The sequence below is a fragment of the Pleuronectes platessa genome, chromosome 3 (genome assembly GCF_947347685.1).
Source record: "Pleuronectes platessa chromosome 3, fPlePla1.1, whole genome shotgun sequence".
In the NCBI taxonomy this organism is placed as follows: domain Eukaryota; kingdom Metazoa; phylum Chordata; class Actinopteri; order Pleuronectiformes; family Pleuronectidae; genus Pleuronectes; species Pleuronectes platessa.
The window spans coordinates 5559087-5581167 of NC_070628.1; the positions used below are offsets into that span (position 1 = coordinate 5559087).

General features: G+C 41.6%; 1 protein-coding gene across 1 annotated transcript; it reads left to right on the plus strand.

Annotated features, from left to right (window-relative positions):
• The first annotated feature begins 9438 nt into the window (after window positions 1-9438).
• ern2 (endoplasmic reticulum to nucleus signaling 2) lies at window positions 9439-21514 on the plus strand. The gene is made up of 24 exons (XM_053417942.1): window positions 9439-9589; window positions 11230-11347; window positions 11446-11479; window positions 12650-12722; window positions 12835-12907; window positions 13096-13218; window positions 13333-13434; window positions 14058-14117; window positions 14223-14436; window positions 15426-15504; window positions 15643-15793; window positions 16040-16173; window positions 16409-16603; window positions 17100-17253; window positions 17461-17565; window positions 17652-17751; window positions 18264-18453; window positions 18530-18626; window positions 18740-18939; window positions 19486-19633; window positions 20060-20187; window positions 20282-20405; window positions 20508-20575; window positions 20956-21514. The coding sequence occupies exons 1-24, from the start codon at window positions 9524-9526 to the stop codon at window positions 21148-21150; spliced, it is 2931 nt and encodes a 976-aa protein (XP_053273917.1). The 5' UTR covers window positions 9439-9523; the 3' UTR covers window positions 21151-21514.
• Window positions 21515-22081: the final 567 nt, after the last annotated feature.

The window sequence follows — 22081 nt, forward strand, 5'->3', positions numbered from 1 at the left end:
TTGTGAAGGGAAGAGGAATGAGGACCAAGTTAAGAACCCATAGATTTAGAGCAGGTCCAGGAATTTTATTTCCTCTTCTTTAACATGGGTGGAGGTTTGGACTAATTTAAGACTTAACATTTTCTCATGTTAGCAAAGGGACAATAATGAAATTCAGAACTTAATCAGAATGAATGAATGCTTTATTATTATGGAATTAAGACAGTTCACAGTCGTTAGCATCTGTGAAAGCAAATTTGCGTTTTGAGCGGGAAAGAATATATAAAGAAATATATTTAAAGTTTTTAAATTGGAAATAAATCTAGGTTTGATAAGGGGCTTTAGATTGTTTTCCTTTTGGGTTCAAACAAGTTTGTGTGATGCATTCTGGTCTTCATGTTCATGTGGAGCTGGTAACCAAGGTACTTTATGATGCTGCTGGGATTTTAAACACATGGCAAGAATACATAGTTTTACATCCAGGATGTGTGTGTGATCCAGTCACATTCAGAACAAGTTACATCTCATAAACACATTAAAGTTCTCACAACTGCCAACCAAACACTGAGATGCCACTAGAGGTCGTTGTTTCAGAAGTTTAAGGTCTGAAAGTCACCTTTCTCTTCTGAATAAAGGTTATAGTTATGTTTCACTTTTCTTATAGATTTTAAATTCTATCTCAAAAACCTTTGACTCTGTTTCAATAAAAATAATAAATGCTTTTTTTTCACAACTGTTTTTCCATTAATGTTGCATAGGTGAATTTTGCCAACCTCTACACTGCCAAGAACTCCATAACCTTCACTGTTCATTATATAATCATTAATAGTAAATATTGAGATTTCTAATTAAACTAGATCTAAATGAGACTGATCTTTACAGTTTTATTGCCACATCTTTTATGAATTAAAATTACAGATTGTCTTATTCTTAATTGATGATTGTACTGACTTTTCATTAATAATGTAATTATTCTTAACTGATAACTTTATCGTTTTAATTAATAATTTTATAATTTTATGAATAGGTTTATTATTTTAACAATCATAATTTATGATTATTAATAATAAGCCAACATCAAGTCTACCTATTATTGCACAACATGAGTGAAGCGGAGGAAGAAGAGGCAGATCCAGTGGATGGCACTAGTTCACCTTCACGTTGGTTAACATCTTCCAATAAACCAAACGAAGAAGAAGTAGAACTTGTCTCAGTTAGTGGCAAACAAGTGTCAATACAGGAATGTACATAATATATTTTTTGTTTTTTATTGATTGAAAAAATAAAGAATCATTTGTAAGAGCACAAAGAGAAAATCCACAGAAGCACATTCAGAGCATCTAGTGACAATTAGGATTTGCAGTCATTTATGTCATATTACATGTTATAATATGACATGTTATATTTTACATGTCATTAGATGACGTTTAATCCAATGCGATTTACAATAAGTGCATCAACCATGAGGGTACAAAGCCAGAGCAGCAAGCATCATGTAAGACAGGTCAAGGTCGTCCAAGAGGCGGTGGAAGCAGCTGGAGATGCTCAAAGGCTTCTTCCGACTTTTGCTCAAATTATTTTTCTTTTCGCCCACTTCCACGGTTTCAGGAAATGAAGAAATCTTTTCCACCCTTTTTTGATCTTTTTTGTCTTTGGTTTTTCATCCACTGTGACCTCTGGTTCCTCCACTGAGACCTCTGGTTCATCTCCGGAGACCTCGGATTCATCTCCGGAGATCTCTGGTTCATCTCCGGAGACCACTAGTTCATCTCCGGAGACCTCTGATTCATCTCCAGAGACCTCTAGTTCATCTCCAGAGACCTCTGGTTCATCTCCGGAGACCTCTTGTTCATCTCCGGAGACCTCTTGTTCATCTCCAGAGACCTCGGATTCATCTCCAGAGACCTCTGGTTCATCTCCGGAGACCTCTTGTTCATCTCCGGAGACCTCGGATTCATCTCCAGAGACCTCGGATTCATCTCCAGAGACCTCTGGTTCATCTCCAGAGACCTCTTGTTCATCTCCAGAGACCTCGGATTCATCTCCAGAGACCTCGGATTCATCTCCAGAGACCTCTGGTTCATCTCCGGAGACCTCTTGTTCATCTCCAGAGACCTCTAGTTCATCTCCAGAGACCTCTGGTTCATCTCCGGAGACCTCTTGTTCATCTCCAGAGACCTCGGATTCATCTCCAGAGACCTCTTGTTCATCTCCAGAGACCTCGGATTCATCTCCAGAGACCTCTAGTTCATCTCCAGAGACCTCTGGTTCATCTCCGGAGACCTCTTGTTCAACTCCAGAGACCTCGGATTCATCTCCAGAGACCTCTAGTTCATCTCCAGAGACCTCTGGTTCATCTCCGGAGACCTCTTGTTCAACTCCAGAGACCTCGGATTCATCTCCAGAGACCTCTAGTTCATCTCCAGAGACCTCTGGTTCATCTCCGGAGACCTCTTGTTCATCTCCTGAGACCTCTGATTCATCTCCGGAGACCTCTAGTTCATCATTTGAGACCTTTGGCTTATGGTCCGAGAATTTTAATCCATTGTCTTTGTCCTGCAAGATCTTCTGTTCATATCCAAAGATCTTCTGTGGCCTGTTTTCATTGAATGGATGAACTTCCTTTAATCCTGTTAGCTTCCGGTTATTAAATCTGCTAGAATTAATAAATTGTTCTATATTAGAAATAGAGTTCTGGTGCTCCATCTCCATGTCTTTGATTTTATCCGCAGAAGCCGCAGACGTCCTCAGCTCCATTTGAAGCTGCTCTTTGAGGTCCTGGATCTTCTTTTGATACTCAGAGATCTTTTGTTTATCCTCTGAGATCTTCTGTTCATACACAGATAACTTCTGTTCTTCCTTGGAGATCTTTTGTTCATACTGTGAGATCTTTTCATCATTATCAGATCTCTCCATTGTGATTTGCTCTTTGAGGTCCTGGATTTGTTTGAGGAGAAGCTTTTCCTGGTCAAAGTCCACTGGATGGCTCTTGGCAGGCGAAGCATGAAAGAAGGCTGTCTGCTTCATCTTGTTGTTGCAATGCTCTAACTCTGTGATCTTTCTGTTGAGACACAGAATAGCTTGGGTTTTTTCTTTAATAATGGCCTTCTTTTTAGATACTACATTCATTAAAAGCTCTGCCTTCTTTTTATAGAGTGATCCCTCTATGATCTCTCGAATGCGGGGCACATTTTGGGAGCTGGTGATAAGGGTATGAATTAATTTTTTCAGGATCTCCTTCTCTGCTTTTTCTTGTTCGTATTTTCCCTCCATACAGTGAAGGTCCATCTGAAGATTCTTAATAAGAATTCTTATCTCTGCAGAAAGGGAACTCCCCCCCTTAATGGTCGCCACGTCACAATTGCCTGGATAATGTCGTTGAGTTTGGAGCAGATGGTCCTGGGGGATTCCTGGTAACTTGTTCACTGTTGCCATCTTGCTAGAGAATATAAGCTCTTCTTCTTGTATGGTCGGCAGTTGGCAAGTAAGTAAAGTGTAGTACAGCAACATCGGGTACACATGACAAGTTAATTCTGTCATCAAAGGAGAGTAGACTCTAAAGAAATGATTCCAAAGATTATAGGAGTTAACACTTCTTTGAACTTTTCAATCATTTCCTGTATTTCAATGAACAAGAATCAGAAAGTTTTGATGGAATTAAAAGTAATTTAATAAGAATCTATGATTTCTACTTTTCTACATATTCAACAATTTCAACATTTTCTTGAATAAACTTAGTCATTAAAGACCTAGCTGCTAGTTAGTGAAGCGGAGGAAGAAGAGGCAGATCCAGTGGATGGCACCAGTTCACCTTGACGGTGGTTGAGACTTTTATTCTGGGTTCCTTTGTGAGCCTGCAGAGAGGTGGCATCATGCACTGGATTTTCATATGGTCTCTTTTTCAATATTGATCGATGATTTACTGATCAGTAAACAAGAATAAATACGCAGTTTATCAAGGGGCTAAAAGTGTCGTTTTCAGAGCTTCTCTATCGAAGCTAATTCTCGTCTGTGCTTCTCTCTCTCTCTCTCTCTCTCTCTCTCTCTCTCTCTCTCTCTCTCATGTTAGTTTTTCAAACAGACAGAATCTGTCACAAGTCATTTGTCAAACTGAGATAGAAGCAGGGAAAAAAACAAATACAAAGTCAAACGTTTTTCAGCCAATAACTAAACAGTTTTCTGCTCACAAATAGAAAACCTTCACATTTAAAATGCTTCATATTAAACTGAAGAATGTGATCATCTCACCATCAGCGGCAGTTGGAATTAGCTGATGAGTTTTAATATAAAGAACGATTAGTATCTTTTTTGTTGACCACACCAACAAAGTCACCCAATCGCTGCAGTATAGGTCATAAACCCTGTTTCCTCCTCCAGGGACAGTTCCTGGTGCTGGCTGGACTCCGGAGGTACGTGTGTGTGCAGGCTGGTCTCATCACAATTTCGTAGGAAATGCTACTAAAAGTAATGCACCAAAATTCGTATGAAGCAGGGGCTGGAGAGCCGTGGGTTGCCGACCCCTGTGTGGAACCGAATTTGTATGATGTATTGGACATTTTTGTGTCTCCTGTGGCAGCAGTGTCCATCACTTTTAGCTGTCCTCTGGAAACACTTCCGTTGTCGTTTCTCCTCTATTTGCAGTGCGTTTCTCTATTTGCAGGGCGGTGCTGCGCGTTTGTGTATTTGCTGCGCACTTTTTGTATTTGCTGCGCATTTCTGTAATGTGTTGTGTTATGTTGTGAAATGATGAAGATGTTTTCTTACTTTGCTTGTGTTTTGTCAACTTGCATGTGTTTTCTTAAGTTGCTGTGCGTTGAGCTCTCAGGGCCACTGTAGAAAACTCATTAGAACTACAAAAGATGGGAACAACACACACACACACACACATACAGAAACGCCATTCAATTTGTAGTTCTCTGCATTGTTCTTCCTGGTTTAGATTAGGGTTGTGAAAATAGGGTTTAGAAAACATGTTAGCGGTTTGTTATTTTAACCATGAATGAAAATATTTAAACTGAAACACACATATCTCGACATAGATATCATCAAAACACATTTTCATGAAGAAACATTGCTAAAATATAGCGTTTTCTACCAGTAATACAGCAATCTCCGCCATCTTGCTTTATCAGGGCGCTGCGGAGGTCCGAAAATGTAGCGCTAAAAATTCGTATGATTCCTTACGGAAATTTGGACATTACTGTTAGTACGATATCTTACGAACCGTTTCATGAGACCACGTTGCCAGAGTAGGAGTGTACCTGGATCACAGTGCAGGTGTTCTGTCCTTCTACAGAGTCTCTGACTCCATGACTCTCCTGCACAGAGTCCAGACCACATTCACTCAGATGGTTTATTATAATCCTGGAGCCACAGTTAAGTTCCGTACACTCAAATAGACTCGATTCATTAAAAGCAGTGATTTAAACCTGGTGGATCCTGTGTCTTGCTGGCTGATCGTGATATTAATGCAGGATCCTGTATCGTGTTGGCATCTGATAGTTTCTACCTTCTCTTTAACCTGTTAAAGTGTCTTTTTAGTAGTTTTTCCTTTCTCTTGTTGAGGGTTAAGAACAGAGGAGGTCACACCATGTTAAAACCCTATGAGACCAATTATATTTGTGAATATGGGCTATACAAATAAAATGATTGATTGATTTAGATTCTGTGTTTTTATCATTTCCTTCTTGTAACTCACTGGTTGCATGCAAGCTGGGGACTGGGAGGAGGAGGAGGAGGAGGAGGAGGAGGAGGAAGAGGAGGAGGAGGAGGAGGAGGAGGAGGAGGAGGAGGAGGAGGAGGAGGAGGAGGAGGAGGAATAAAACAGAACCTTCATGGAAACCCCTGACTGCAGATTTATTACTGAGCTGCATGTAGATAATAAAAGGTAATTTGTCTCACAAATGATGAGCATCACCACAGGGCCAAGCAGGCAGCCCAAAACAAACAGGTTTTAAAACGGGCACTGCACCGCTTTGCAGATAAACCAGGTAGGATGAACACAAACATCCCTCTGCACCATAGACAACAATAAGCACACAAAAGAATAAAAATGTATATATGTCGTAGACGTGTTTAACGATGTTACCGGACAAGAGAACAAGTGAGTGGATGAGTGAAGTTAAAAAAGTAAAAATTGTCATATATGAAGAACAGGCCTGCATGAAGTGATTGTTGATATTCATAGTTTGAAATATACAAAACTATTTTAAAGAACAACATGACACCACCGATATGCACAACAAATACAACCCAACCTTACAAGCACACAATACATCCGCAGAGAGAAAAAACACGGCCTAGTCACGAAATAACATGAAATGAAAGATACACAACTGCTACAAAGATTTGAAAAATTGTCACAAAGAGACACAAATTGACGCTGCAGCTATTGACAAATTATTGTCAATAACTGCAGCATGGCCACACAAAGATCCACAACAGGTGCAGCAGTCGAAACACAATTCATCCACAAAGAGATGAAAAGTGGCCTCATAGAGACACAAATAGAGCAAAAGACCCTCAAAGGTTCAACAAAGAAGAGAACAATTAACACAAAGAGACGCAAAACAGCCACAAAGATGCAAAGCAATAATGAGGTCATGATGTATGGAAGAATATAAAGATTCCTGTTAGATATAATAATAAGAAATGACTTAATATCTCATTATTATGACTTTTATCATTGTTATGACTTAGTTTCTCCTTATGATGACTCAGTATCTCATTATTATGACTTTTATAATTGTTATGACTTAGTATCTCATTATGATGACTTAGTATCTCATTGTTATGACTTATTATCTCATTGTTATGACTTAGTATCTCATTGTTATGACTTATTATCTCATTGTTATGACTAAGTATCTCATTGTTATGACTAAGTATCTCATTTTTATGACTTTTCTCATTCTGATGACTTAGTATCTCATTGTAATGACTTTTCTCCTTATGATGACTTATTATCTCATTTTTATGACTTTTCTCATTGTTATGACGTAGTATCTCATCGTTATGACTAAGCATCTAATTGTTATGACTTATTATCTCATTGTTATGACTAAGTATCTAATTGTTATGACTTTTCTCATTGTTATGACTTAGTATCCCATTATGATGACTTAGTATCTCATTGTTATGACTTATTATCTCATTGTTATGACTAAGTATCTAATTTTTATGACTTTTCTCATTGTTATGACTTATTATCTCATTGTTATGACTAAGTATCTCATTGTTATGACTTTTCTCATTGTTATGACTTAGTTTCTCCTTATGATGACTCAGTATCTCATTATTATGACCTTTATCATTGTTATGACTTAGTATCTCATTATGATGACTTAGTATCTCATTGTTATGACTTATTATCTCATTGTTATGACTAAGTATCTCATTTTTATGACTTTTCTCATTCTGATGACTTAGTATCTCATTGTAATGACTTTTCTCCTTATGATGACTTATTATCTCATTTTTATGACTTTTCTCATTGTTATGACTTAGTATCTCATCGTTATGACTAAGCATCTAATTGTTATGACTTATTATCTCATTGTTATGACTAAGTATCTCATTTTTATGACTTTTCTCATTGTTATGACTTAGTATCTCATTATGATGACTTAGTATCTCATTGTTATGATTTATTATCTCATTGTTATGACTAAGTATCTCATTGTTATGACTTTTCTCATTATGATGACTTAGTATCTCATTGTTATGACTTTTCTTATTGTTATGACTTAGTATCTCATTATGATGACTTAGTATCTCATTATGACTTTTCTCATTATGGTGACTTAGTATCTCATTATGATGACTTTTCTCATTGTTATGACTTAGTATCTCATTATGATGACTTAGTATCTCATTATGATGACTTAGTATCTTATTGTTATGACTTATTATCTCATTGTTATGACTAAGTATCTAATTTTTATGACTTTTCTCATTGTTATGACTTAGTATTTCATTGTTATGACTTTTCTCATTCTGATGACTTAGTATCTCATTGTAATGACTTTTCTCATTATGATGACTTAGCATCTCATTGTAATGACTTTTCTCATTCTGATGACTTAGTATCTCATTGTAATGACTTTTCTCCTTATGATGACTTATTATCTCATTTTTATGACTTTTCTCATTGTTATGACTTAGTATCTCATCGTTATGACTAAGCATCTAATTGTTATGACTTATTATCTCATTGTTATGACTAAGTATCTCATTTTTATGACTTTTCTCATTGTTATGACTTAGTATCTCATTATGATGACTTAGTATCTCATTGTTATGATTTATTATCTCATTGTTATGACTAAGTATCTCATTGTTATGACTTTTCTCATTATGATGACTTAGTATCTCATTGTTATGACTTTTCTTATTGTTATGACTTAGTATCTCATTATGATGACTTAGTATCTCATTATGACTTTTCTCATTATGGTGACTTAGTATCTCATTATGATGACTTTTCTCATTGTTATGACTTAGTATCTCATTATGATGACTTAGTATCTTATTGTTATGACTTATTATCTCATTGTTATGACTAAGTATCTAATTTGTATGACTTTTCTCATTGTTATGACTTAGTATCTCATTGTTATGACTTAGTATCTCATTATGATGACTTAGTATCTTATTGTTATGACTTATTATCTCATTGTTATGACTAAGTATCTAATTTTTATGACTTTTCTCATTGTTATGACTTAGTATTTCATTGTTATGACTTTTCTCATTCTGATGACTTAGTATCTCATTGTAATGACTTTTCTCATTATGATGACTTAGCATCTCATTGTAATGACTTTTCTCATTCTGATGACTTAGTATCTCATTTTTATGACTTTTCTCATTGTCATGACTTAGTATCTCATTATGATGACTTTTCTCATTGTTATGACTTAGTTTCTCATTGTTATGACTTAGTATCTCATAATAATGACTCAGTATCGTATTCAGATGCTAAGTCATTATTTTGAGAAAGTTTCTCATGACTTACAGGATCTTTATTTCCTTCGCTCCACAGTACAGTGACAGTGAGTGGATGAGTAAAGTTAACATGTCAGAACAGGCACTGAGGATGGTTCCACCAGTGAACTCACAATGACGACATCCACCACTTTCTATGACACAAAGACATTGTCCTCTGTCCTCGTGTCTCTGTCCACGTGTTCCAGCCCTTTCCACAGATCCCCGCCCCTTCTCCACGCAACCTCCGCGCTCATTGGCCGAGCCGGGCTGCCACTCGGCCGGCCCCGCCCTCACCTCGGCTCTCACAGTCGAGCGTCGACGTCACCGATCGAACACGGAAACAGAGGTGTTGTGATGGAGGTTCAGCGGCTCCTCAGGGTGTGCAGTGACCGGGTTTAGTGGCTGTCAGCGCGGGGCTGGACGACGTGAGAGCGGGCCGCTGCGGAGCGTGTGGCCGATGGACCGCGGCGCTGGAAACGTCGCGGGGCTTCGACCTCTGTTGTCGGTTGAATAGCGTCAGGCGCTCGGAGCCCTGAGACGCGGAGAGCTGGGGGTCATGGAGGCGGTGGGACGACTTCTGCTGCCTCTGCTGCTTCTGTCCTGGGGAGGACAGCAACTACAGGTGGCTGTGTATGTGTGTCTGTCTCTGCGTGTGTCTGTGTCTGTTTGTGTCGCTCACTCTGTGTGTGTCTCTCGTTATTTACGTGGAACTTTGGCCGCCACTGCTGTGAGTCTATTTCAGGATCGAGCGAAGTTGCCATGATACGATGATATGACGTTTAGTGTTTAGCAGAAAGAAAGTTAATACTGTGTGTGTGTGTGTGTGTGTGTGTGTGTGTGTGTGTGTGTGTGTGTGTGTGTGTGTTTGTGTTTTTGTGTTTTTGAAGTGGCTGTTTGAAGTGATTGTTGATATTCATCGTTTGAAATACACAAAACTATTTTAAAGAACAACATGACACCACGGATATGCACAACAAATACAACCCAACCTTAGACACACACAATACATCCACAAAGAGAAGGAAAATGCCCTTTTCATGACCTGAAAAATACAAAACTACAACAGATGTGTGAAAAGGTACCACAAAGAGACACAAAACAACCACAAAGATGCAAAACATGACCACAGAAGTGACTACACAACAGGAAAGCACGACCATAGCGACAAACGATAACTTCCACTAAGAGAAGAAACACGGCCTCATCAAGGATTAACATTAAATGAAAGATACACAACTGCTACAAAGATTTAAAAAATTGTCACAAAAGATGCAAAACTATTGTCAATAGCTGCAGCCAGGCCACACAAAGATGCACAACAGGTGCAGCAGTCGTAACACAATTCATCAACAAAGAGATGAAAAGTGGCTTAGAAGAGACACAAATAGAGCAAAAGACCCTCAAAGGTTCTACAAAGATGAGAACAATTACCAAAAAGAGACACAAAGCAGCCACAAAGATGCAAAGCAATTATGAAGACGTGACGACACAGAGATGCACAACGGGTAAAAAGACGCCAAAATCGCTGCAAAGACACACAAAATATTAACAAAGACATTTAAAAAAAGCAATGAAGCGATGAAAAACTGCCTCATTGGGACACAAAATAACCCCAAAACACACACAAAACTTTTTTAACAATATAAGCGACATGACTCACAACAAGCAAATATGTTATTACCACAATGATCCACATAGAGACACACAAAACGATTACAACTCATATTGTGTGTCTTGGGAGGGTTTTAGGGTCCGGGGCATCTTATCAGTTTGTGCACTTTTTCTATTATCCACCTGTGTGTGTGTCCGTGTGCGTCATAATTTTGTTTGTAATAGTGTGTCTGTATCATTTAGTGCTTAGTGCCAGTGGCCACCCCTTTGTGGGTAAATATGGGAGCGTTACACACACACACACACCCAATGTATGGTGTAGTGTTGGCAATAAGGATATCCTGTACAATCAGGAACACATCATGATTATTGGAGCAGAGACTTACTGCAGGGCTGAAAGTCAACCCCTGGCAGACCTGACACACACACACACACACACACACATACACACACACATACACACACACATACACACAAACACACACAGTGCTATGCTAAAATCTTGGATACATGACACGGTGACTGAACTCTCTGTCAGACAGCTGGCCTAAAGTTTCTCTCTCTCTCTCCCTCTCTCTCTCTCGCTCTCGCTCTCTCTCTCTCTCTCTCTCGCTCCCTCCCTCTCTCCCTCTCTCTCTGGCGACCCCTCAGGTCGGGGGGGTCCGGTCGGTCACCCTCCCAGAATCCCTCTTGTTCGTCTCGACACTGGACGGTAGTCTGCACGCTGTCTCCAAACAATCGGGGGAGATCAAGTGGACTCTGAGAGAAGGTTCATACACAGATGTCGATGTGATTTCCCTGATGTTTATTTCAATTTTTTAATTTCTTTTACATTTCTGATCAAATTGTTTCCTTGAATTCCTCCAGACCCCATCATCCAAGTGCCTGTCTACCTCTCAGAGTGAGTAGCACACACATAGACATTCACATATGCACAAATACACACACACACACACACACACACACACACAGGTCTGGACATCAATCTTCAATACCTTTTTTATGGTTAAAGAAATAAAGATATACAGTGCGCACAAGGCAGTGAGTTTTTGAAAACTATCAAACTGTCTGATTTGTTGTTTTGTGAACTTACAATTTAACACAATAAATAACAAGTTCCCTTGAAAATACACATGTTTTAACTCACAACGTTCTCTGGGAAATAGGGGAAAATGTCAGAGTTAAAGAAAGTGAAAAAACAATTCCCTTGTCTAGAATCCTTTTGTTTGTAGAAGAGGTGAAAACATAACCTCCATGGTGGAGGAAAAGTAAACTATAGGAACAACTCAGTGTCGTCTCTCTATTGTCACTTTCTGTCTCACACATCTCTATAAAAATGCTTTTATCATATGATGTCTACAGGTTTTATTATCTGTATTGTAGTAGAAAAATTAACTAAACATGCTTAACAAACTATTTTGTATTTGGATAGTAAGTTTCTGCAGCCTTGTAAGAGACTTTTATGACTTGTATTTACATACACCAAATGTTTAAGACTTGAGCTGTTTTATGGTCGGAACTGTTAGTGTTGAAATATGTTGAGACCATTTGTTACTTAATTACCCATCAAAGGAAGGAGTGGATGTCTTCTTATCACCTAAGGAAACACATGTGAATCAGCTGCTAATGTTTAGATTCCTCTCCTTCCCCCACCCATGTATCCTTCCTGGATTGGTTCAGAAGGACAGCCCTAAATCCTCCTATATAAGATCTGTGTTTTTGACTGTTCTTCATCCTCACTCTGAGATCCTTGTGGTCTCCCTGTGTTGATCCTTTCTGCAGAAAGCCCCTTATTAAATACACGTAGATAACTTTGTTGTTTCCAGCCTCTTGTATCTCCAGATTTCCATCACAGTATTTTTTTACTATTATTATTATTTCATTTTATTCTGATTGTGAGTTTTTACTTGAGATTTGTTACTTGTATTGAAAACAAATTAATATTATATTGATCTCTAGTACATGAATACAATGCTCTAAAGTGTATATTAACAGTGTAGTGATGGCAGATCTCCGGTCATATCCCTCCTGCTAACAACTGATCATCATGTGAATGTTGTTTTCTTTGTAGACCAGGTTTCCTCCCAGACCCCAATGATGGTAGTTTGTACATCCTGGGCGGGAAGCACAAGGAAGGCCTGATGGTGAGGAATACAGTGTGTGTGCGTATGTGAGTGTTTGTTTGTGTGTGTGTGTGTGTATCTGTTTGTGTGCCTGTTTTCATCAGTTGTTCCTGTTGTTTTCATGTATCTGCAGAAACTACCTTTCACCATCCCAGAGCTGGTTCAGTCAGCTCCCTGCCGGAGCTCTGATGGTGTCCTCTATACAGGTAAAGTGTGTGTGTGTGTTTGTGTGTGTGTAGGGGTGTGTGTGTTCAGTGTGTGTGTGTTTGTGCAAATATGCTGAGAAAAGTGTGACCTGTTTCATGTACAGTGCTTCATAGTGGGGCCCATTGTTTGTCAGAAAGTTCAATATTTGAGAATCCTGGTCCGTCAGTAGTTGTCTGTGCGCGTGCAGGTAAAAAACAGGATGTGTGGTTCGTGGTGGATCCTGAGACCGGTGAGAAGCAAACCAGTCTGACCACCTCCTCCTCTGAGTCCATCTGCCCCAACTCTCCTCTGCTCTACATAGGACGCACAGGTAGGTTGCAGCAGCAGTCCTGTGCACACACACACACACACACACACGTGGCTGGAGTATTCTCATTAATCACAACTTTCTTTTTTATGGACTTCTTGTCTGTTCGTTTCCTAGAATATGTTGTGACCATGTTCGACACGAAGACGCAGGAGCTGCGATGGAACGCCACGTACAACGATTACTCTGCTCCTCCTTATGATGAGAAGCAAGACTACAGTATGTCGTCTATTAATGTGCTAATACGATGCTTTTACTCTCAGACCTCTGGTAATTTATCTCATTATCTCCAACGACCTGTTTTAGCCCCATTGTTTCCTATGTTTGTTAGTCGCTTGCTTACACATGTTGGATATGGGGTGAATGATTTGGCTGTTTTTTTAGGGGTACAGATCAAAATAAAGAGCTTTTTAATTAATAACGGTTAAATATATATATGTAGTCTGATATTTGAATTTAAAACATTGAAAAGATGTAAATGACAGATTTCAGCAGAGGCCTTTTATGCCCTTTTGGTGCTTTTTACTTTATTGTTTGCAAAAAAGGACCAGATAAATCTGTCACAGAATTTAGCCTGTGAAGAACAAGAGATTACCTAAGTCATAAATAATTGAGAGAAGTACACAAATGAAATAAAAGTGAATAAGAAGCAACAAAGGACGGTCCAAAGACTGAGAAAACATGTGAGTCTTCAGTTTAACCTTAAATATGGGAAAATGTAAAACTAAAAAAAAGGTAAACACAGCTTCAACCAGGGGACAGCCAGGAGCAGCTGTCTCTTCCTGGTTCCAGTTAGAAGAACACATGTTGAAAGTGATGTTTGATTCTGTGCTCTCCCTCAGAAATGGCTCATCTTGTGTCGAGTGGGGACGGCCTCGTGGTGACAGTGGACAGAGAGTCAGGTAGGCAGAGGTGTGTGGTTTCTACTATGTGAACATATTATTACCTCGAGATGACAATTTGTCGAACACGTGTCTTTTTTAAAATGTCTTCTTTCTGCCTTCTAGGTGACGTCCTGTGGACTCAGAACTACGGCTCACCCGTCGTGGGCGTGTACCTGTATTCCGGCGACTCGCTGAGACACGCCCCCCACCTGTCCCTGGCCATGGAGACGCTGCGCTTCCTCACCTTCTCAGCCGGCGGCCACACCGACGCACCCTCCACGCTGAAGTGGAGCTATCAGTTTGTGAAGGAGCAGGCAAGCGCAAAAACACAACTCGTGTAAGACAATTATAATCTACACACACTCACACATGCAAATACGAAATAATAGACACTTGTTAAATTCCTTCCTGAAGTGATATTTGATTTCCAGAACGATACTTATACATAATAACTGTAATTAAAGGGTAGAAAGCATAAACCCTGCTGAACAGTCTCCCAGTGTTTAATACAGACGAGGCAGATGCACTGAGACTCTGTTGGTTCCTCTCTCAGGATAGTTTGACAAACAAGCTGAACTCTGTTGTAGTGCGTCCACCCTGTGGTTTGGACTAGTGGACTGGTAATGACAGTGTGAACTACCAGCTCTGCAGTTTGATTTCCTGTATCTGGGGCAATGAGTCAAAGTTCTGTTCTTGGCTGGATCTCTCCCGAAGGTGTCTGTTTATTCTGTGTATTCTAAGAATAGACGAGAGATGGAAGTGAAAGTGAAGTCAAATCATCTTGATTGCTCCCTGGTGGCCGGCTGCACTTTAGGTCTTAAGCCCCGCCTCCTCCGTGTTAGTGAATGGACATGGAACAAACAAAAAGTCCAAATATGAGTCGAATTGATTTTTCTCAAACTTGATTTCCGTCAGTTTAGGTCGTTCACACAGATTTTGGTTCAAATTGTTCATTTTCCAGTGAGTTTGGTTCAGAAAAGTTATTTGATGTTATAAAATGGGGGTGAAACGTCGTGATTGACAGCTCTCTGTGATTTTAGGAAAACAAGAAGTAAGAACTTCTGCAGCAATTCAATTATATTTAAATATTAAAAGTATGTGTAAATGTTCTAATTTGATTCCAAAGCAGTTTCTTTCATTGTTTAGTTATCAGAGTGAGCTGATCGTGGCTTTACTCTGGAAAACCCCATATCTGATGAATTATAATTCGGTATAATAATGATTCATATTTCTGTACCTGTTTGAGTTTTGCTCCCGACAAACAACATAACTTGATAACTGGACTTTCTTTAGCTGAGGAGATAAACCAGCTTCTGTTTCCTTCAGACCAACTCTCTATGTTGGAAAGCTGGACACTCACCTCTACGCCTCCACCTCCCTCGTCCACCACGGAATCTCATTAGTGGTGAGTTCAGACGCATATATCAGCTGTATAACTAATGTTAATAGAACCTTAAACTGTTTCAGAATAGAAAGTAAGGATAACGTTCGTAATGATGATATAATGGCTGCTTTCTGTTTGGCTCTGGTGGGTCCACTGCAGCCTCGGGGTCTGACCCTGGCTCGGATCGAAGGTCCTGTGACGGCCGGAGTGACGGTCAGTGAGCGAGGGGAGTGTGAGATCATACCGTCCACCGACATACGCTACCCACCGGGGACCACCAACAGCCGGAAGAACCACTGGCTGCTAATAGGTAAACACACACACAAACACACATACACACACAGACACACACACACACACACACACATACACACACTATGAACTGTTAACGTATTGGAGTGGACCTAGATACCTGGAAAAACATTTAAAAACAAAAACTCTAGCATACGAAGAGAAGGTTACAAAGTCCCGTCAGACCGGAAACAATCTTTAATTTTTATCATCACAAACACAGACCCTCATAAATTCATTGTATGTGTGTATTTGTGTGTTTCAGGTCATCACGAGCTCCCTCCAGTCGCCCACACCACCATGCTGAGGGATTTCCCCGTCAGCCTGCAGCATTCTGGCGAGGCGGTCATCCCCCCTCGCCCCCCCGGCTCCCCTGCCTCCTACTACCCCCAGCGATATGTGAGTCACATCCCCAACTTTACACCTGAGAGGCGGTAAATCACCAGAATCAGGCAGTTACCCTTATTGGGCCGTTACTCTCCATCACGGCCGACTGCAGGCTGGGCCACAGGGCAAAGAACTGATGTGAGAAACTTCTAAATGTCCCGCTAACAACCAGTTAGATGGACGAACTGCTTTACATACAAATAAAGCAGACAAACGCTCATCCCGTTTTCCGTTACTTGTCCTTCAGTTCCAGACGGTCGGTGGTGGCCACCCTAGCGGGGACAGAGGAGGGGAGGACGGGGACGGGGACGCTCCGGGGCCCAAGCAGCCTCGGAGGCCGGTCGCTGCGCTGCCGGTCTACATGACTCCGGACCGCCTGACGCTGGCTGTCCTGACGCTGCTGCTGGGAGGATGGGTGGCCTTCGCGCTCACGTACCCTGGTGTGAGTTTGTGTTACTTATGCACAGATCATGAAAACAGACCCAGCCTGAGCAGTGGAATGGAAACATGTCGATTGAGAAGGAGGCAAATGCCAAAGCTCACTGAAAGAGACAGGAGCTGAATTTGAAATACCTGAGCATGAAAATCATTTATAAAGTTTAACAAACAAAAGTCATTCTTATTATCTCTGCCAAGGAAGTTATGTTTTGGAAATTGATTAAAGAAGAACCGAGTTCGAGTGTTTTTCAACATTTTCCCTGATTTCTCAAAGATAAATAAAAAAATCTGGCTAATTAAGGTACCGATATTTATGAGATCAAAATAAAAATCTGGATCTAGTGAATTTAAATATGATATGTCATATATTTGGGCCTACGCGGGGGGGGATGTGCTCTCTGTGTGCCCCTAGTTCAACCCTCTAGATTTCAGAGGGTTGAAGCGAGGCTACGTTTCTAAACATGTAATCCATATCTGGGGACTGTGTTTTTTCTTTCCAGCGAGCAGCCCAGCAGCTGAAAGCTCGGAGGCAGCTGGAGGAGGCGTTTGAGTCTCGTCTCCAGTGCTTACAGACCAACATGCAGACTAACACCCAGACGGGGACCTTGGTTTCCACAGACACGACTCTCTCCTCCGACACAAACCTCTCCGGTGGTGAGCAGCTGATAGAACAAGTTGTTTTTACTTAAGGTCCTAGCGGGCGAGTTCAATTATTAAAATGTTTCTCTCCGTTGCACCAAGGACATGACAGATTATTAAAATAAAATTTTCTTGATTGAATCGGTTACAGAAGGAAAGTTAGCTTCATTTAAAACTCGTCTGTACACACATAATAAATATCGACACCTTCTCTACATCCAGACTCTGCACCTGCATTGCCCCCCCCTCCCCCGAGCCCTCACACTCGGAGCAGCAGCGCCTCAGACGCTGGTAAAAATGATACAACGGGTCACAGTCCCACAGCAGGTAACACAAACTAAACACAACTGTTAGTGTTGAATCATGTCCTCCTGTCCTTCACCATTCAGATGAATTTCTCTCGTCTTCCTCAGACCTCTCAGAAGGAAACAGTGAGGAGGTGCAGGTCGGGAAAATCTCCTTCACGCCGGCTGACGTCCTCGGACACGGCACAGCAGGAACCTTTGTGTTCAGGTACACAACCTCATTGTGTACTCGCGTGTTTACCACTGGGCTGGTACCATAGCTGATTGTGTATAGACCAGAGGTATTCAACGTTTTTCAGGTCAAGGGCCCCCAATCTGATGGAGAGATGGAGCAGGGACCCCCTAATATATATATTGAATAAAATTGTGTTTTATATAGCAACACAGCTACCCTCTTATTGTGCATTCAATACTAAGCTATTCAAATAATACACAGGTTCATATATTCATGTTTTTATTTTAAACATGCATGGTATAGGAGCTACAGTGTGTGCCTTGGTGACTGAACGATAACGTCTTCTGCTTCCATTTATCCATTCTCTATAATATGTTGGATTCATGTTAATGTGTATTTAAAGACTTTTTTATTTGGCTAATCAACCAAAAATGTTGCGACCCCCCCTGCAGTACCTCCGTGGACCCCCTAGGGGCCGCGGACCCCCTGTTGAAGACCTCTGGTACAGACGATGAAAATGTGTTGTTCTGTGTTCCGAACGCCAGGGGTCAGTTCGACGAACGCCACGTGGCCGTGAAGCGAATCCTGCCGGAGTGTTTCGAGGTGGCAGAGAGAGAAGTGCAGCTCCTCCGAGAGTCCGACACTCACCCGAACGTCATCCGGTACTTCTGCACGGAGAGAGACCACCTCTTCACGTACATCGCCATCGAGCTGTGCGCCGCCACGCTGCAGCAGGTCGGTGTCTCTGAGAGAGCAAAGACATGCGAGGCCCTGATCCACAAGTAACACGTCTTTACATGTGTCTCCGCAGTACGTGGAGGATCCATCCGGCTTCCCCGAGTTGAGTCCTATAACTCTACTGGAGCAGACCATGTGTGGCCTTTCACACCTGCACTCACTCAACATAGGTCTGAGAAACACACAAGCTGTTTGTATATGTTTATACACACAACAACACACAAGTGTCCCCCTGGAGTCCCTTCTTATCTCTTAATGACGCCCCATCATCTTCTCCCTTTAGTCCATCGCGACCTGAAGCCCAGGAACATCCTGCTGTCGGTTCCCAGTGCGCTGGGTCAGGTCCGAGCGCTCATCTCCGACTTCGGACTCTGTAAGAAGATCCCGGACGGGCGCTGCAGCTTTTCTATGCGGTCGGGGATTCCGGGAACTGAAGGGTGGATAGCCCCTGAAGTACTGGGGGATACGCCTGGAAATAAACCAGTAAGATGCATATTACAGGGTAAAGTGGTTTGTCTTTGAGTCTCAGAACTGATTCAGGCAATTTGCATAACTGGCCACAATCAGACAGAAATCCTGCAGATAAACAAATTGACTGTTTGAAACTTTCTTCTAGTTGTTTTACAAATAATACTTAAATATCAAGATCCGTACTCTGTTCCCTGAGCAATTGCTGAAAGTGCTCTGCCTTTAAAATGATAAATACTCGTCCTTTAAGCCAGATCCACACCAACACTTTACAGGTTTCCTGTGGCCCATAATTCATCCCTCCATCAATTTGCTGCAAATTTGTCAAGAAATTTGCAAAGAAATTAAAACCACTTGTTGCCAACTACTATTCTTTTTATTTGTAATATTTAAAAGCAGGTTAAACAATACTTACTTTTCCGTCTTGGAAACCTCCTGTGACTTTGAATACGTATCATCAAAACCTAAACCCCCCCACCCCCGGGTGAAAAGGTTTAAGTTGCTGTTGTGTCTTTTATAAAGTTCATTTTTGGGCCTGACACAGTTTTGGTTTCTCTTCAGACGGCAGCGGTGGACGTGTTCTCAGCCGGATGTGTGTTCTACTACGTGATCAGCAGGGGGCAGCACCCGTTCGGTGACGCACTGAGACGACAGGTCAACATCCTGGCAGGAGAATACTCCCTCTCACGTTTTATGGAGGATATACACGGTGAGGGCGGCGTGGGACTTCCTCTGTTTGTCCTTACGATTGAAGCATTTATTATAAAACGCATCATTCATACATCTGGATCATTTGCATCGAAGCTACGCATCAAATTCTACAGATATGACGGTTATTATCTCAAACATCTGCAAGATTGCAATGTCACTAGGGTTGTGAAGGGGCGGAAACTTCAGCAATAAAAACATCATTCAAAACTCTATTTTAAAGATTTAAGATCTCCATCACATGCACAGATAATTCCCAGCATCCTTCACACGATGAGCCCCGCTGTCTTTCCTGTTAATTCCCGTTAATTCCCATGGAAAGTTGCCAACTTTGAATATTCTTATATTTTTGCAACCCTAAATGTAACCCACGTACAAGTATACTTACTAACTTGAAAACAATCTGTATATATCGCCGTCCAATCAGATAACGTCATAGCACAGGATCTGATCGAGCAGATGATCGGGGCCGAGGCCGAGTCCCGCCCGTCCACCGCCTGCGTGCTGAAGCATCCCTTCTTCTGGAGTCTGGGGAAGCAGCTGCTCTTCTTCCAGGTGTGTTCAGCGTCTCCTTCCAGGCCCTTTTTAAAAAAAGTTCTTGTTTCTTTTATTGCTGTTAAAGAGACATTTTATTTTTCTGTGTGTGAAGGATGTGAGCGATCGCATCGAGAAGGAGGCGGCGGACTCTCCCATCGTGGTCCGACTGGAGACTGCAGGCCGAGCCGTGGTCCGGGCCAACTGGAGGATGCACATCTCTGGGCCTCTTCAGACAGGTGCACGAGTCAGACACGTCCTCAAGTCCTCACGTCCTCACGTCCTCACGTCCCTGTGAAGGATAAATAAACCTAACACTCATCTCCTCTCGCTCGTTTCAGATTTGCGGAGATTCAGGACGTATAAAGGAAACTTGGTGCGAGACCTGCTGAGAGCCATGAGGAATAAGGTCAGTCACACACTTACTCTTTCTTTAGTTTTTAAACAAGCTCTGGACCTTTTCTGGGGTTTTCCTCTCGGATATGAAGAACGCAGCAGGAGTTCACATCAACAGGAAGATGTCCAGGCGGTAGGCGGAGCCTGGGTGGAGCAGCAGGAGGCGGGACTTGATGTATAAACTGTTTGTTTACAGCTCATCAACATCACCGTCAGCACTAATCTGCAAAAGCTCTTGAATCTTGTTGTCTTCCTGATTTTCCTCCAATGATATTTGTATCCTTCCATCATCTGTCGCGTGTTAGAAACGTCATCAACACGCCAGCAAATGTGCTCTTGACCTCCCCCCCCCCCCCCCCCCGCTCTTGACCTTCCGCCTTGTGCTTCTTCCAGAAACATCACTACCACGAGCTGCCTCCCGAGGTGCAGGAGACGCTGGGCGAGCTGCCCGAAGGCTTCATCAGCTACTTCACCTCCAGGTTCCCCCGGTTGCTGATGCACACGCACGCCGCCCTGAGCATCTGCGCGCACGAGAGGCCGTTCCACCCTTACTACCTGCCCCCCCCGCGCCCAGCCACGCTAACATGACTCTGCTCTCCGGACTCCACACGCACACACACGCGTCCATGGACCTTTTGGTGAGCAGAGGAAATCGCTGACAGTGCCATGTTATTGCTTTTGTAAAGCCCCACACTGTTTACGGGACGGTTACAGTGTTGTTGTTGTTGTTGTTTTTATAAACCTTGATTTGTTTTTCAAATTAAACTTAGAAGCCACTCAGAATGCAGATCTCCACAAAGTCTGCACACGGTTGTTTTATCAATAATATAAATATGAAATCTTTCAAACGCAGTCGCCACATATTTGTTTTCAGTTAAGTGCAATAGTTTAGCTTTGGTTTTTTTATAATCACTACAGATCCAGGAGCACAGAAGTTCTTTGGGGTGGGGGGGGGGGGGGGGGGGGGGCTCCGCAGCCGACATGTTCCACCTGTGAAGTTTGATCCAGTTTGGTTTGGTGTTGAGATGTTGTGCCTCTAGCTGACGGAGATGAAAGTTTCTCCCGTGAGTTGGAACTTTCTCGTTAATTCGGGGAAAAACACAGTCGACTCTTTTTCCTCCTCCAGACTTTGGCCTGTGCAGAGGTTCCTTCATCTTGACTCTTTGATGCAATTCTGTCTTTTTCTTTTTAATTCACAGTTGAATTTTGTGATATTTTTATTGGAATGAGGAGGAGAAGGGGGATCCATCTCTGGTATCATCGTCTCCCTTTCCTTTCCTGTCCGTCTCTGTTACTGTGTCTGATGTCCTTCATGTGTCTATATACAAACAAAACTCAGTCAACTACTTTATTTTATTGATTTCTTGCCTTTTGTGCATAATTCAAACAGGAAACAAGGATGATAGAGATGATAAGAATCACTTATTTTTATGAAGATAATCAATTTTAAATAAATGAGGAGCAGTGTTGCTCGGGTCTCAGATTGTCGCTTCAGGCTTTAGTTACAAAAAAAAACGGT